The 17,064-nt window shown below is 46.0% G+C and overlaps 1 protein-coding gene across 2 annotated transcripts in view; it reads left to right on the top strand.

The window, feature by feature from the left end:
- The window catches only part of LOC148131048 (BPI fold-containing family B member 4-like), a 34,751-nt gene extending 26,539 nt beyond the window's left edge, over nt 1–8,212 (top strand). For both annotated transcript variants that reach the window (XM_087958952.1, XM_087958951.1), the window contains exons 14-17: nt 308–350; nt 3,836–3,899; nt 6,443–6,519; nt 7,865–8,212. In XM_087958952.1, the coding sequence (XP_087815078.1) occupies nt 308–350; nt 3,836–3,899; nt 6,443–6,519; nt 7,865–7,888 (208 nt within the window). In that variant the 3' untranslated portion in view covers nt 7,889–8,212. The remainder of the gene's footprint in view (nt 1–307; nt 351–3,835; nt 3,900–6,442; nt 6,520–7,864) is intronic.
- The last annotated feature ends 8,852 nt before the right edge of the window (nt 8,213–17,064 follow it).

Raw genomic sequence — 17,064 nt, 5'->3', positions numbered from 1 at the left:
TTCCTTCCTCCCTTCCTTCTTTCCCTTGCCTCCCTTCTTTCCTCCCTCCCTCCCTCCTTCCTTCCTTCCTTCCTTCCTTCCTTCCTTCCTTCCTTCCTTCCTTCCTTCCTTCCTTCCTTCCTTCCTTCCTTCTTTCCTCCCTTCTTTCCTTCCTTCCTCCCTTCCTTCCTCCTCCCTCCCTTCCTTCCTCCCTCCCTCCTTCCTTCCTTCCACTAAAATTCCTTTCTATGCTCCCTCCGTCCCTCCCAGTCCAGCCATTTCAAAGGTTCCCCCGTCTTCTCATCCGCCTTTCCTTTTGTTCCCGCAGGTCCCAGGTGAAGCTGGTTTCCTCCAACGTTGGGAAATTTGACGTAAGAATAAACTTTGGCTCTTTGTTGGGTGTGGGAAAGGCAGTGCCTCTTTCGGGGAGAAGTAGGGTAGAAGAAGTCAACTCAACCTTCCTCCTTGATGACTTGACGGATAGTTCTGGAGACACGGCCTGAAGTTGCCCTCCGCTGGCTCTTGAGGTCAGGTCGTTGGGTCTCTTTTGCCAGGACTCAGCTGAGTTGGCAGAAAACCCACACTGGCACGACAGGCTCTGTTGCCCCATTGCTGGTTTAAGGTAAAGGTTCCCCTCACACACCTGTGCTAGTCGTTTCCGGCCCTAAGGGGCGCTGCTCATCTCCATTAAAAAGCCAAAGAGCCAGCGCTGTCCGAAGACGTCTCCGTGGTCATGTGGCCGGCAGGACTAAGCGCCTCCGAAGGCACACGTAGCACTGTTCCCTTCCCACCAAAGGGGTCCCTATTTTTCTACTTGCTTTTTTATGTGCTTTCGAACTGCTAGGTTGACAGAAGCTGGGACAAGGAACGGGAGCTCACTCCATGACAAGGCGCTAGGGATTCAAACCGCCGAACTGCCGATCTTGTCTGCTCGACAAGCTCAGTGCCTTAGCCACTGAGTCTCCACGTCCCTTTCCAGTTTATTAACTGTTGCCAGTTGAATAATTGTTAAAAACTCAGACGGGGAAACCAGATTGGCTTAATAACCATTTGTAAAGGAAGACTCAAAATCCATCACCCGGGCAAAAAAAAAAAAAAATTCTGAAAAGACTTTCTGACTCTAACTAAAGTGTTGACTTTGACCCAAAAAGTTACTTGGATGAGTAATGAAACGCCTCAGTTTAATCAACTTTGGTTCTTCTAGTTGCCATGACTTAACCTTGATAGATGCTTTTGGCCTGGATGATGGAATCTTCATTCGACTTACAATGGTTCATTTAGTGGCCACTCCAAGTTATGACAGCACTGGAAAAAATGACTTATGACCATTTCTCACATGATCGCTGCAGCATCCCCCCCCCCGGTCAGCTGATCAAAATTTAGACATTTGTGCAACTGACTCACATTTATGACAGTTGCAGGGTCCTGGGCTCATATGATCCCCTTTTGTGTCCTTCTGAGAAGCACAGGGAAGGCCAGATTCACTTAACAACCATGGCAAGAAAAGTCATAAGATGGGGCAAAACTCCCTTAACCAGTTTCTCACTTAACAATGTACATTTTGGGCTCAATTGGGGGGTCATGGACTACCTGTACTGCAATACATTCTGGGAGAAACCCCTGCAGTCGCTATGCCAAGACGAAGTACCTTCCAAGGACTTTCTGGTTCTCCGCTTAACTAAAATTTTGATTTTGACCGAAGAAGTTACTTGGATGAGTAACGAAACGTCTCGGTTTCAATAAACTTTGGTCCAGTGGTTTCACTTCTTTTAGATTAAGGCAACTTTAAGACTTGTGCACTTCAACTCCCAGAATTCCTGAACTAACATGACTGGAGGAGGAATTCTGGGAGTTGAAGTCCACAAGTTTTAAAGCTCTCAAGTTTGAAGACCCTTGATCTATTATCTATCTATCTATCTATCTATCTATCTATCTATCTATCTATCTATCTATCTATCTATCATCTCTCTCTCTCTCTTCTCTCTCCATACCTACCTGCCTAATTACCAATCAATCAATCTATCTATCTATCTATGTATCATCTATCTATCATCTATCACAAAGGTCTTCAAACTTGGCAAGCTTAAGACTTGTAGGCTTCAACTCCCAGAATTCCTGAGCTAACATGACTGGAGGAGGAATTCTGGGAGTTGAAGTCCACAAGTCTTAAAGCTGACAAGTTTGAAGACCCCTGATCTACAGTATCTATCTCCATCTATCTATGTATCTATGTATCTATTCAAAGTGTCTCCAAACTTGGTCACTTTAAGACTTGTGGGCTTCAACTCCCAGCATTCCTGAGCTAACATGACTGGAGGAGGAATTCTGGGAGTTGAAGTCCACAAGTCTTAAAGCTGTTTCAAGTTTGAAGACTCCTGGCTCAAAGGATCACATCCACACCTGCTCTCAAATTCAACCTCCACCAATATGATGGGTTAGTCAACATCATCATCCCCAGATAGCATGGCCAGTGGCTGGTTGGTTGGTTGGTTGCTCTCTCTCTGAGGTCTCCAAACTTGGCCACTTTAAGACTTGTGGACTTCAACTCCCAGAATCCCTGAGTTAACATGGCTGGAGGAAGAATTCTGGGAGTTGGAAGTCCACAAGTCTCAAAGCTGTCAAGTTTGAAGACCCCTAGTTTAGATGCTTAAGAACTGTGGTACTAACAACACCTCCAGTGATTCATTGAACCAACTATGGCAAGAAAGGTTGTAAAACGGGACAAAACTCACTTTAACAACCGTCTTGCTTCGCAACAGGAATTTTGACATGTTTGCGCCTCCTGCTGAATGCTTGCATGTTCACACGTAACATGTTTAACGGCATGCCTTATGGGTTAGATCATGCTTATGGATATTAAAGGCTTAACTTAAAATCAGGGGTGTACAATCTTGGCCACTTTAAGAGTTGTGGACTTTGACTTCCAGAATTCCCCTGTTCTGACCTGGGCTTCCCAAGATCACGAAGCCGAATCCTCATCCCAATAAAACCCCTTTTTATTTAGGTTAAAGGGAATTCCACTCCAGCAAAGTCCCGGCAAACAGTCTTCCAAGAGATTTCACAACTACAGACCTTTATCAGGCTTGGAGAGTTGCCAGGCCGATAGCTTCCAAACGCCACGCTGTAGCAGCAATGACTTGACAAGGAGTCAGGAACAGATCTTCACCCTCATGAATTGAACTAATTGCCTCCTGCAAACCCCACTTCCCTTTCATTCCTCTTTATTCCCTATGGAAGGGGCCATTCACCGTCCACCGTCCTCCCGAGTCGGCCCTCGTTCCTTAGCTGTTCCCTTCATCTGGCAGCTCTGTGCATGCGCACACTGGGAACAGGCTCCAGCTGTTCTTCTGCCCCATTGATCTACAACTCCGAAGGCAGCTGATAACTGTCGGACGGCCCTGGCCCCACCTCTGCCTCCAAGGCAGAGCCCTCGTCAGAGCTTTCTCCAGACTCCGGGACTGGCCCACGTTCCTCCCCAACCTCCTCACTGTCCAAGTCTGCGAGCCACAATCCCCTGCCAGCTGGCTGAGGAATTCTGGGAGTCGAAGTCCACAAGTCTTAAAGCGACCAAGGGTTGGACATCTCTGACTTAAAATCATGCCTCAAAGACCCAACAGGGCCATGGAAGCATGAAGTGTGACTTAGCAAGGGTCTTATTTAAACATCCTTTCTTAGAAGTTATGAAAGTAAATTTTGGATTCTAGGAATGTTTGCTAGGCAAGCGTCCTTTCTGCGTTTAAGTTCAACGATGGGAAGGTGGGGCTCATGAATGGTAAAATCCAGGGGAACCTCAATTGTCTCCACCATGCCCCTTGGATGAGTTGAAGGTGTTAAAAGGTTTTTCCCTTGGATGCAGGTCTCCCTGATGGAGGGACTGGTGGGCAAGATCGTTGAAGAGGCCTTCCTTCCTGCCATGAACAGTAAGAGAATTCCAGAGCTTCTTGGAGAGGCTTCAACTCAGCATTTCTCCACCTGGACAACTGCCAGGGGTGTGGACTTCAACTCCCAGGATTCTCTGCCACGGCAAATGTTGGCTAGAGTAATTCTGGGAGCAGAGGTCAACACCCACGGAAGGTTGACCAACAGGGTTCTAGATACTTTGTGGACAATGGAGGGATAATAGTCTAGCGAAGAGAAGGACCAGGGGAGGCAGGAGAGCATCTCCCAATATTTGAGAGGCTGCCACAGAGAGGAGGAGGGGGTCAAGCTATTCTCCAAGGCATCTTTGAAGGCCAGACAAGGAATAATGGATGGAAACTGAACAAGGGGAAGAGGGGAGAAAAGGAGAAGGAGAAGGAAAAGGAGGAGGAGGAGGAGGAAGGGGAAGGGAATGGAGGAGGAGGAAGGAAGAGGAGGAGGAGGAGGGAGGAGGAGGAGGAGGAGGGGAGGAGGAGGAGGAGGAGGAGGAGGAGGAGGAGGTGATAGAGGAGGAGGAGGAGGAGAGGAAGAAGGAGGAGGAGGAGGAGGAGGAGGAGGGAGGAGGAGGAGGAAGAAGGAAGGAAGAGAGGAGGAGGAGGAGAAGGAGAAGAGGAAGAGAAGGAGGAGGAGAAGAAGAAGAAGAGGAGAGGAGGAGGAGGAGGAGGAGGAGGAGGAGGAGGAGGAGGAGGAGGAGGAGGAGGAGGAGGAGGAGGAGGAGGAGGAGGAGGACAAGAAGAGGAGGAGGAGGAGGAAGAAGAAGAAGAAGAAATAACGAGAGGGGACGGTTCTTCAAGTGACCCAGTCCCAAGCCACAAAGAGTGGAGGAGAAGGAGGAGCAAGAGAAGGAAGAGCAGGAGGAGGGCTTGTGGGGTCCTTGGTGCTCTCTGAGTTGACTGTTTTCTTGCAGACGTTTCATGACCCAACTTGGTAACATCCTCAGTGCTAGAAGAGTTTGGGGTTTGCTCTCTGTTTAGGTACAAGTGGCTTGCCCTATCAGTGTTGCTGGAAGTCTTGGTGGTTCTTTGATTGGGGTATAAGCAGAGTTTAACTCCAAGGTTAATACTACCCCAACAATCAAGAAGTAACAATACTCCAAACAATTCAGACAAACAAGTTAACAATAAACAATAACCTAATCAAGAAACCACCACCAAGAAGAAGAAAACATTCCCACCAAGACTGACACAGCAAGCCACTTGAATATAAACAGAGAGCAAACCCTACTCCCTTCTACCACTGATTATGTTCCCTAGTTGGGTCATGAAATGCCTGCAAGAAAACCACCAAGGTTGGAGAGCATTCCCACAGTCCTCCTCCTCCTCTTCCTTTCTTTCTTCTTTCCTTCCTTCCTTCCTTCCTTCCTTCCTTCCTTCCTTCCTTCCTTCCTTCCTTCCTTCCTTCCTTCCTTCCTTCCTTCCTTCCTTCCTTCCTTCTCCTCCTCTCCGCTCCCTTCTACCACTGATGATGTTCCCTAGTTGGGTCATGAAATGCCTGCAAGAAAACCACCAAGGTTGGAGAGCATCCCCACAGTCCTCCTCCTCCTCCTCCTCTTCCTCCTCTTCCTTCCTTCCTTCCTTCCTTCCTTCCTTCCTTCCTTCCTTCCTTCCTTCCTTCCTTCCTTCCTTCCTTCCTTCCTTCCTTCCTTCTCCTCCTCTCCGCTCCCTTCTAGCACTGATGATGTTCCCTAGTTGGGTCATGAAATGCCTGCAAGAAAACCAACAAGTTTAGAGAGCATCAAGGACCCCAGAGTCATCGTCCTCCTTCCCTTCCACCACCAGCACCATCATCAACTCCTCCTCCTCCTTCTCCTCCTTCTCCTCTTCCTCCTCTCCGCAAACCCTCCTCTCTTCTACCACTGATGATGTTACCTAGTTGGGTCATGAAACATCTTCCAGAAAACCACCAAGCTTGGAGAAGCACCAAGGACCCCCAATAATAACCTAATTCAATGGACCCTCCGTGAAGTTATCTATACCAGAACGTCTTCGGGTGAACAGAAAGGCCGTTTCCCACATGCAAGCTGGTCCTTTTAAGACCTCAGGTTGTGTTTGTGGCTTTCCCACAAGCTTCCTGGGAAGAGGAGAAGAGCAAGATTTAAAATCCTCTGTTCTGAAAACATAAATTTCAGCCGCTAACGCTGAAGTTGTTGCCATCTTTCTAAGATGCATAAATCCTTGGGCTGATTGAAAACCAGAAGAGAATCCAGACAGTCAATCCTAGAGAATCATGATTAATGTTTAATAGGTAGCAAAGTTGTGATGCCTCCCCTTGGGGAAAGGACTTTAAACTGATGGACCTTGGAGAGGACCACAACACCTGTGATTTTGTGTCTCCTTGGTAGCTAGGGAGAACTGCCCCAGACCTCACCCATGGGACCACATGTAAACCTGGCTCGTTTGTCACACACGATATTGCAAAATGCACATTTTATTTGAGGCACAGCAGAGACCGTGGGGCGGGGGGAGGATAAAAAGAGAAGGAAGCAAAACCTCCCTAATTTTGTCTTTGAGCTTAGAAACCCGATCTGTTTTGTTTCTGACTGCAGGCGTCTTAGGTGGAGGAGTTCCCCTCCCAAAACTGCTGGGCATCGATTTCAACAACGCCTCGGTTGATGTCATCGAAGTAAGTGCTAAAGAAGGAAGTCAGTAATGTATATGTAGGAGAGAGGGAGGGAGGGGGAGAGAGGGAGGGAGGGAGGGAGAAGGAAGGAGGGAGAGACAGAGAGAGGGAGGGGGAAGGAGGGAGGGAGAGAGGGGAGGAGGGAGGGAGAGACAGAGGGAGGGAGAGAAAAGGAGAGAGGGAGGGAGAGAGGGAAGGAGGAAGAGAGGGAGGGAGACAGAGAGGGAGGGGGAGGGAGAAAGAGACAGAGAGGGAAGGGGGGAGAGAGAAGGCTCTAATGAAACAATGATTCTCGAGCCAAACTTCAAAAAAATTCAAAGGATTCATTAGAGGCGACATCCTGGCCCTGCCCTGCATGAAGCCAACTCTGGCCTACGTCATTTCCAGTCCCCTGGGACCCTGTTCCCCCCAGCTCCCCACTGGGTGTGTCATAAATCAGATTCTCCAATTGAGCCTGTTCACGGGCTGGGTGTCATCAATCACATTCTCCAATTGAATATATTCTTGGACAAAAGCTCTGGTATTTGAGTTGCAATCTTTTAAAGATAAAGAGTTGGAATGTACTTTTGCTTTCAAACTGCTGCCCTGCTCTTCTAGATTGCCTTCCTCCCCCCCCCCCGCCCCCCACCATTTTTTTAATGGAAACTGCTAAAACAGGAAATTTTTGCCCTCCCCAGACTCCGGAGGCTCTCTGGAAGCCGTTTTTCACCCTCCCCAAGCCTCCACATGGGCCCTGCACTTACCTATGTCAGGGCTTCACCGAATCCATCCCCATTCAAATCAAAAGTCTCCAGCCACATCTCAGAGGGGAAAAAAATTGATTTATTAGAAGTGGCCATGTTGGCATTTAGCAGGGTGCAGCCGATACTAAATTACATCATACATTTCCCCCTTGACCCTGGTCTTCTCCCCACCCCCTGGATGCGACTTCTCCAATGGGACACATCCATAGCCAAGAGTCATCCATCATGCTCTCCAATAACTTTCTTATGCTCTGACAACTTTGGGCTGCTGGGGTGATTATCTAGGCATTTAAGGAATGCACTGTTTCCCCCCCAGTCCCTTTTTCTGGCAGCTAAAAAAAACCAAAGGAGTATCTTTTTAGTTAACAACCTACATCTAAAACGGGCCACGTGGGGACTCGTGGGAGGGGTGGTGGTGGGTGGGGCCACCCAGGAGTGGGATTTGGGGGGTTTTCTGAACTGCACAGAATCTTAGCTAGAGGATTGCCCAAACCCCTGAGAAACCCCCAGCATCCCACCCCTGGATGATATTCCTGCCCCATGAAAGTTGCAAGATGAAGGCTCCACAATATGGGAATTCATAAATGGGGTCTTGTTTTGGTCAGGATCTGCTGGTGTTGTCTGCGTAAGAGAAGAACTCGGTGAAGGACAACGATGGAGGAGAAGAAGAAGAAGAAGAAGAAGCAAGTTTCTTGTAGCAGGATCCGTCCTTTCCCTTCCTCCTCAACACATAGCTTTGAGTTTCTCCTTCTTTCTGGACAAAAGAAACCCCCCACAAGACCTAACTCCGTTCGTGGGAAGACAAAGGGGTCGTTCTCCAGAAGGGACAATGGCGGCCTTTTGAGCCGTCCTCACCAGGCTCCGATACAGCTTTGTCGCTTCCAAGTGGGGGCGTGAACCTGGCCCTCCCTGCGCCAACACACACACACACACACACACACACACACACACACACACAGCCAAGAACGTTGCGTTTCTCGTTTTAATAAAAACTTCTGATTTCATTGCACTTTGAGTCTGTAGACTGCAAAAGATCATCGGCTGTTTGGAAAGAGGGTTGGAGAAAACGGGTCCTGACAGGCAGTCCCCAACTTACAACAGATCACTTAGTGACCGTTCAAAGTTACAACGGCACCGAAAAAAAAGTGATTTAGGACTGGGATTTTTTTCCCTCACCCTTACGACCGTTGCAGCATCCCCGTGGTCGAATTTCAGCCGCTTGGCGACTGACTTGTACTTAGGACGGTTGCAGTGTTCCCAGGGGTGGAGTGGGGTGGGGGAGGGGTGTGTGGTCACGTGATCCCCTTTTGCGACTTTCTGACCAATCAAATTGAATGGGGGAGCCAGATTCACTGAATAACCCCAGTGGTGGTATTGTACCAGTTCGGACCGGTTTCCCAAACCGGTAACTCTGAAGATCATCGGGGAGCAAACCACTTCACTTCAACGATCAGCTGTTGGGCTCACCTGCCCAGGTTCTCATACTGACCTTTATTTCCGGCTTTTGAAGCTCAGGCTGCATCGCGTGGCACGGCTGACTGCCACGCATCAGCTGTTGAAGACGCGGGAAAAGTGCAGGAGCACAGGAGAAGGTCAGTAGGAAAGCCTTGGCGCGTGCGCACGAGGTCTAACTTTGCCACGCAAAGCACCTCCGCCAAGCCACACCCCACCGAACTGGCGGTAAAACAATTTGAATTCCGCCACTGGAACAACCGTGTTGCTAATTTTAACAACTGCGGTGATTCGTTGAACAAGAAAGGTAATAAGACGTGGCAAAACTCACTTAAGAGCCGTGGTGGTGCAGGGGTCAGAATGCAGGATTGCAGGCTAATCCTGCCGAAGGCTAGTTCGATTCTCGATGGCTCAAGGTCGACTCAGCCTTCTGTCCTTCCGAGGTCGGTAAAATGAGAACATAGATGGTTGGCGGCGGGGGTGGGTGGGGGGGAAGGCTGACTCTGTAAACCACTTAGAGAGGTCCGTAAAAGCACTGTGAAGTGGTATATAAGGGCTATTGCTATCTTTCTTCCTCCCTCCCTCCCAGTGGTTAGAAGGCAGTATTGCAGGCTAATTCTGCCGACTGTCAGCAGTTCAATTCTCACTAGCTCAAGGCCGTCTCAGCCTTGCACTCTTCCGAGGTGGGTGAAATGAGGACCCAGATTGTTGGGGGAAAGAGGCTGACTCTGTAAACTGCTTAGAGAGGGCTGGAAAAGCACTGTGAAGCGGTATATAAGTCTAAGCGCTATTGCTACCTTCCTGCCTTTCACATTTCCTTCCTTCCTTCCTTCCTCTTTCCCTCCTTCCTTCTTTCTAAAGGTTGACTCAGCCTTCCGTCCTTCCCAGGTGGGTAAAATGAGGACCCAGATTGTTGGGGGCAAGAGGCTGGCTCTGTAAACTGCTTAGACAGGGCTGGTAAGTACTGGAAAGACAGGGAGGCGTTATAGGTATCTTAAAATGAGGACTAATAGATTGAGAAACAAGTTTCTTTTCCAAGACAGTAATTGATTTATTTAATAATAATAATAATAATAATAATAATAATAATAATAATAATAATAATAATAATAATAATAATAATTTTTAAATACTCCGTAGTGTGATTGTGATGTGGTGTTTGGGTCACTGTGCTGGAGTAGCTTTCAAATTTCATTGTATTCGTGGAATGCAATGACAATAAAGGTATTCTATTCTATTCTATTCTATTCTATTCTATTCTATTCTATTCATTTCTATTCATTTCTATTCATTTATATTCTACTGTATTTTTTCTCTATTCTATTCTATATTTTCTGTTCTACTCTACTCTACTCTATTCTGTTCCGTTCCATTCTCAAATTCTATTCTATTCTATTCTTTCTCTATTCTATTCTATTCTATTCTATTCTATTCTATTCTATTCTATTCTATTCTATTCTATTCTATTCTATTCTATTCTATTCTATTCTATTCTATTCTATTCTATTCTATTCCTTTCTATTCTACTCTACTCTACTCTACTCTACTCTACTCTACTCTACTCTACTCTATTTCTTCAGAGGATGGAGAATCTCTACAGACTACTCTAATGGCAACCATAGGACCTGTGTACCCTATTTGCATAAATTAGCTTTTTTTTAAAAAGCAGTTTGAAGAGGAAACACGGCAAGGCCTCCCCATTCGTTCTGCTCCGTCTTTCCAGGTGGAAGGAACAGAGCCTTCCCGATGACGGTGCCAATTTCTGATGTCCTTCCTGAAACTCTTTCATCCAATCAAACAAAGGAGAGATTCAAGCGTTTCCCACCCGATGCCTTTTCTGTGGGCTCACGTGGAATTTTCGGGGCCCTACGAGGATCCTCTTGACCTTTTTGCATTTTCTCCTGCTTCCGAGAACGGGGCGGCGAGGTTTTCCTTCTTGCTTGAATTTCCATCTGTGTCCTCCGAGAGATCAAATATTTGCTCACGTACCTTTGTTTCCTCAAGAGGCTTTTGCGCCTGACTCCGAGGGTTGCCTCATCAGAGCAACGTGTCCACTGGAACGAGAGTTTGTGGGTTGTCTCTCTCTTAGGACACAGAGCTGAAGGCGAGGTCAGTCGGAATAGAGATGGGAGGGGCCTTGGAGGTCTTCTAGTCCAACCCCGCTGCTCAAACAGGAGACCCTCTACCATTCGAGACAAATGGCTCTCCAGTCTTTTCTTGAAAACCACCCGTGGTGAGGAAGTACCCACAACTTCTGGTGGCCAGCTGTTCCATGGGTTCATTTCCAATAAGCTGGGTGGCTGGTACCAGATTTTTTTTTTTCCTCGTCTATCTGAGAAAACTCTGAGAACAACAATACTTTTGGGAGGGATGTTAAAGGTTTTGTAGCCCAGCTCCTTGCTCAAGCAGGGGACTATACCATTCTCAATGAATGGTTGTCCAGTCTCTTCTTAAAATCCTCCACGGATGAAGCACCTACAACTTCTGGTGGCAAGCAGTTCCACTGGTTAATTGTTCTCATTGTTAGGAAATTCCTCCTTCATTCCAGGTTGCTTCTCTCCTTGGTTAGTTTCCATCTGTTGCTTCTTGTCCTACCTTCAGGTTCTTTGGATAAAGGTTGAGCCCCTTCTTCTTTGGGGCAGCCCCTCAAATATTGGAAGACGGCTCAAGATAAGACATGGAAATCAGGTTACTTTAGAACAAGTATCCAAGGAAGAAGCACAGAAGGATCCAATCTGATCATTTGGAAGGGTTACGGTTTGCCAGATAGACCCTTAAAAGACAGACTCCATCTCTCTTTCCTTCTGCTGGCCTCTCTTGGAGGCAGCTTGATGGTAAAAATAGCCACGAGGTTCTTGCACTTCCTTCCTTCCTTCCTTCCTTCCTTCCTTCCTTCCTTCCTTCCTTCCTTCCTTCCCTTCCTTCCTTCCTTCTTTTCTTCCTTCCTTCCTTTTTCTTTCCTTCCTTTGTTCTTTATTCTTTCTTTCTTTCCTTCCTTCCTTCTTTCTCTCTCTCTCTTTCTCTCTCTCTCTCTCTCTCTTTCTTTCTTTCTCTTTTCTTCCTTTATTCCTTCCTTCTTTCTTTCTTCCTTCCTTCCTTCCTTCTTTTCTTCCTTCCTTCCTTTTTTCTTTCCTTCCTTTGTTCTTTTTCTTTCTTTCTTTCTTTCTTTCTTTCTTTCTTTCTTTCTTTCTTTCTTTCTTTCTTTCTTTCTTTCTTTCTTTCTTTCTTTCTCTTTTCTTCCTTTATTCCTTCCTTCTTCTTTCTTTTCTTTCTTTCTTTCTTTCTTTCTTTCTTTCTTTCTTTCTTTCTTTCTTTCTTTCTTTCTTTCTTTCTTTCTTTTTTTTTTCTTCATTGGTCAAGTGTGTTTGGACACACAACGAACTTGTCTCCGCTGCATAAATTCACAGTGTACCTATAAACACCACGTGAATCAGTCATAGATCATAAATCATCGTTACAATCATTAATCGTAAGTTACGAATGATTGTAGCTTATGATTAATGATTAATGTACATTTGACAAATCATAAGAAACCAACAGGAGAAGACAGTAGGAAAGATGAGAAGATGAGAACAGAGGAGAAATGAGACGGTGCTGTGGGAATTAAGTGTTGATCAGAGTGATGGCAGAGAAGAAAAAATATATATTTATGTCTGGTTGTTTTGGCCCGCAATGCCTTATGGAGTCGTTTTGAGGGAAGGAAATACTTTATGTCCGGGATGTGAGGGGTCTGTAGGTATTTTCACAGCCCCCTTTTTGACTCCTGCAGTATTCAGGTCCTCAATTGAAGGCATGTAGGTAGTAATTGTTTTTTTCTGCAGTCCTAATTATCCTCTGAAGTCTCTGTCTGTCCTGTTGGGTTGCAGAACCAAACCAGACAGTGATAGAGGTGCAGATGATAGACTCAATGATTCCTCTGTAGAACTGGATCAGTAGGCAGCCTGAGCTTTCTGAGTTGACGCAGGAAGAACATTCTTTGCCATGCCTTTTCAACGATGGTTCTAAGGTTAGTTGTCCATTTCAAGTCCCGGGAGAGAATAGAACTGTGACATTCACCACAAAAAACAGACTTGAGAACCAAAGAACTCGTAAAAAGCTTTGTTTATTCAGAATATTTGCAAATGTGTGAATAGGACGCCATCTCCCTAACAAATAGGACCACCCTTAAAATGGTTGCTGCTTTTATAGGATATCATACTCATAATTCTTCCTGTTATGCTCGCTCAGGGGTTTTAGGGGTTTTTCTGAGTAATTTTCCATCCTTACTCCGCCCAGACCATCATCTCTGGGAAACTACCTTTTTCTCATCACCATGTCTTCTTGTTATGTCCATCTAAGCACAATGGATCATTAACAGGCTTCCGTTGGGTCAGAGTGATCTAATATCTCTTACATTAATTTTCAAGCCAAAATTACAAACCCCCACTCCAGCCAAGAACATGACATTTTACTTTTAAAACATAACAAGTTACAAAACATAATATGTTTGCTAGATACAGTTATCTAATTGTTCAGTAATCGTTGTACAGGTCAGATATCAGATAAACATGGAATCTCTTCTGTTCTTCATTTTCTCAGGTGTAACTGACAATATATAATTTCCACATATAACAAGAACCTAGAAACTTGAAGGTCTTTTACTGTTGATCCTGTGCTGCCTTTTAAGGGCCAGCTTGAGGTCACCAGACGAGCAGTGATATTCACATCTAGAATAACACTCCAAAAGAAGAGGAGGAGGAGGAGGAGGAGGAGGAGGAGGAGGAGGAGGAGGAGGAGGAGGAAGAGGAAGAGAAGGAGGAGGAAGGGGAAGAAGAGGAGGAGGAGGAAGGAGAGGAAGAGGAAGAAAAAGAAGAAGAGAAGGAGGAGGAAAAGGAAGGAGAGGAAGAGGAAGAAAGGAATGTGGAAAAGCCAGACCCCAGAATCCCTAGTCCTTTCCTGGTTTTGCACATTACAGAGTTGGAAGGGACCTTGGGGGTCTTCTAGTCCAACTCTTTGCCCAAGCAGGAAGCCCTGTACCATTCTGAACAAATGGCTGTCCAATCTCTTCTTAGAAACTTCCAGTAACGGAGAACCCACCTTCTTACCTACAAGCTGTTCCGCTGATTATATCCTTCTCCAAGTAGTCTACTGTTGATGGGTTGATTTCATGGTTTCTGAGTATCTGAAGAGGCTCTTGAAAGCTTGTCTTTTGAACCTTCAAAATCCATTTCAAAACCCAACCTCACACGTATTTCTGAGATGACAACACCAATGTTGCTTGGGAACGTGGAATACCACATCCAGCATTGGTCAACACAATGTAAAAAAGATGTGGAGACTTTAGAAAAAGCGCACAGAAGAGCAACAAAGATGATTAAGGGACTGGAGGCTAAAACATATGAAATGTCAACTAGAAAGATACTCCTTTTGGTCTTTTTAGCTGCCAGGAAAAGGGAGTGGGGGAAAACAGTGCATTCCTTAGGTGCCTAGATAATCGCCCTGGCAGCCCAAAGTTGTCAGAGCGCAAGAATATTACTGGAGAGCATGATTGATGACTCTTGGCTATGGATGTGTCCCATTGGAGAGTATACATCCAGGGAGTGCGGGGGAAGACCAGGGTCAAGGGGGAAATGATGTATTTTAGGATCGGCTGCATCCAGCTAACACCAACATGGCCAGTTCTAATAAATCAATTTTATTTTCTCTTGAGAGATGCGGCTAGAGACTTATGATTTGAATCAGGGTGGATTAGTTGGTCCTGACATGAAGAACGGTTGCAGGAACTAGGTATGTCCAGTTTAAGAAAAAGAATGACATGGGTGATATGATATTCGTACTCAAGTATATACTTATATCTGTTTATATTTATACATTTATATGTTATGTTCATACTTATATGAACTAGACTGGACTAGAAGATCTCCAAGACCCCTTCCAACCCTGTTGTTCTGCTCTGTTCTCTACTGAGATACCTCAGACAGGACCCACATTACATGGGAATCTCTTCTGCTGATATCTCAGCCTCCTTCCCCCATTCCTTCCTCCCCCAAAAGTTGGGTTGTTGGATTAGACTTAGAATAAATTTATTGTCACTTTGAATGCACCCTAATCGGCATACATTAAAGTGAAATTACGTTGCAAAGAGCTCTCTCAAAGGGTCTCCACCTCTAATGTAAACATAAACATGACAAGATAAATAAATAATAAAATTATTCATGAGTAATTCCTGGCCACCATGCTGCTTCCTCAGTGGAAATGCCCCCTTCTGCACCAATGAAAGAGTTGGGGGTAGCCAACCCATTTCTCAGCCCAACCCAACGTTGCTCAAAGTGTTTTCCTGATTCAGGATTGTGACCAAGTGGATAGACAGAGAGAGGGGGAGAGAAAGACTTTGAGGTTAGCATCCACCTCTCTCCTTCACACCCGTTTTACTGATCATCATCAGCAGAAGGTGTCCCAAGGTAATCTTCCCTACCATAAATGCTTCTGTCAGCCCTGAAGCCATTTTTGGGGGGGAGCATCTAACCTCCCTTTGATTTTCTCTTGCAGGAGGTCCTTCCCAAGTGAGGGGGGCAGTCTGTCAGCCCTGAAGCCATTTTGGGAGGGAGCATCTAACCTCCCTTTGACTTTCTCTTGCAAAAGGTCCTTCTCAGCTGAGGGGGCAGCCTGTCAGTCCCGAAGTCATTTTTGGGAGGGAGCATCTAACCTCCCTTTGACTTTCTCTTGCAAAAGATCCTTCTCAGCTGAGGGGGGCAGCCTGTCAGTCCTGAAGTCATTTTGGTGGGGGGGCATCTTCAGGGCTGCCACAGCGAGGCTGAGTGAAGCTGTGGGAACATAATGGGGGAGGGAGAGATAGCTGGGGGTGGGGATATGTAGCCAAAATAACATTCTTTCACATGGGAGCCAAGGACGCTCTACCAGGTGGGCATGGACCAAAGCCAGCTGGAGTTGGGACTGCAACCTGATTGGACCATGTGATGGCCATGGGGTCTGGGGGCAAGAACTTTGGGCTTTGATTTGGCAGGGGGAAAACCCTGGGTTCTTCAGAGTAGGGTTTTCACCAGCTGTGCCAAGAGGACATCCCAAATAAAGTTATGCTTTGGGGGTCTTTCTCTAAGCCTCAGGGTTTTGATTGCTTTGGGTTTGTTACTTGGAACGCTGACAGCATCTCCTAATTTAAAAACATCTCCCACTTGCTTGACTGGTCAATGAAGACATAGCACTGAATATTCCAGCACAGAATGTTCCAGAAGTCATTGAAGTCATTCAGGTTGAGCCATCCAGAAATATCAACGACTGGGCGTGCCAACCAAGAGAGGTGTTTCCATCCATCCATCATTTCTTCTCCTGCTTCCTTATGGACTCAAGAGAGATACCTTTCGGTGTGCCGGCGATACACCTTCTCCAGTCTTCCCCTCTCCCATATTTTAGTGGCTTCTCTGGTGTAGCCCCTTCATCTGGTGGCATCTGCCTTGCACTGGCATAGCACCCGAGGCCGCTCACTGTGAATTCAGGAGGACTGAGACGGAGCCCAGTGGACCAAGGTAGCCGTCCATGCGCCTAAATGGCGCCCGAATCATATAACTCAAAGTTCACTCTTGGTAAATACTTCTGTGGTTGCAATTTGATTTCAGAATGCCTGGCTTCGTTTAATGCAACACTTTGTTTTGCAGATTACAGATTAGCCGAGTTGGAAGGGACCTTGGAGGTCCTCTAGTCGAGAACCCACCCACCCCCACCCAAGCAGGAGACCCATTAAGGACTACTCACTGAGTACGGTTTGTCAGCCAGTTGCGAATCCATCTGGTGGTGGTGCTGTCTATCCCACTTTTTTTCTAGCTTACCAAGAAGTAGGTTGTGGTCTACTTTGTTGAATGCCTTGCTGAAGTCTTAAGTATATTACACCCACAGTATTTTGCTGACCTACTAATTTAGTCAGTATGTTGCAGCTGTCTTTCTTGGTGCTCTTTTTAAATTCAGATAGTTTCCTAGTTTTTTTTAAAAAAAATTATTTATTTATTTTGTCAAGTGATTATAAGATTACAGGTATAAGTATAGACATAGTTACGAATACATGAAATGGATGCATATAAGAAAAAATAAAAGAAACAATAGGACAGGGATGGTAGGCACGTTGGTGCGCTTATACACACCCCCTACACCCCCTCTCTTAGGAAGGGGGTGAGATCAATAGTAGACAGTCTAAGGTTAAAGTTTTTGGGGTTTGGGGAAAAAACCACAGAGTCAGGTAGAGGATTCCAGACATTGATCCCTCTGTTGCTGAAGTTGTATTTCCCTGCGATCAAGTTTGGTGCGGTTAACCTTGAGTTTGTATCTATTGTTTGCTCTTGTGTTGTTATGGTTGAAGCTGAAG

Source organism: Notechis scutatus, chromosome 3, assembly GCF_049901735.1.
Source record: "Notechis scutatus isolate UNSWTSFEM ecotype Mainland chromosome 3, rNotScu1.2, whole genome shotgun sequence".
Lineage (NCBI taxonomy): Eukaryota > Metazoa > Chordata > Lepidosauria > Squamata > Elapidae > Notechis > Notechis scutatus.
Note: the sequence above shows the minus strand (reverse complement) of the source record. Positions and strands in the feature narration are given on the sequence as shown.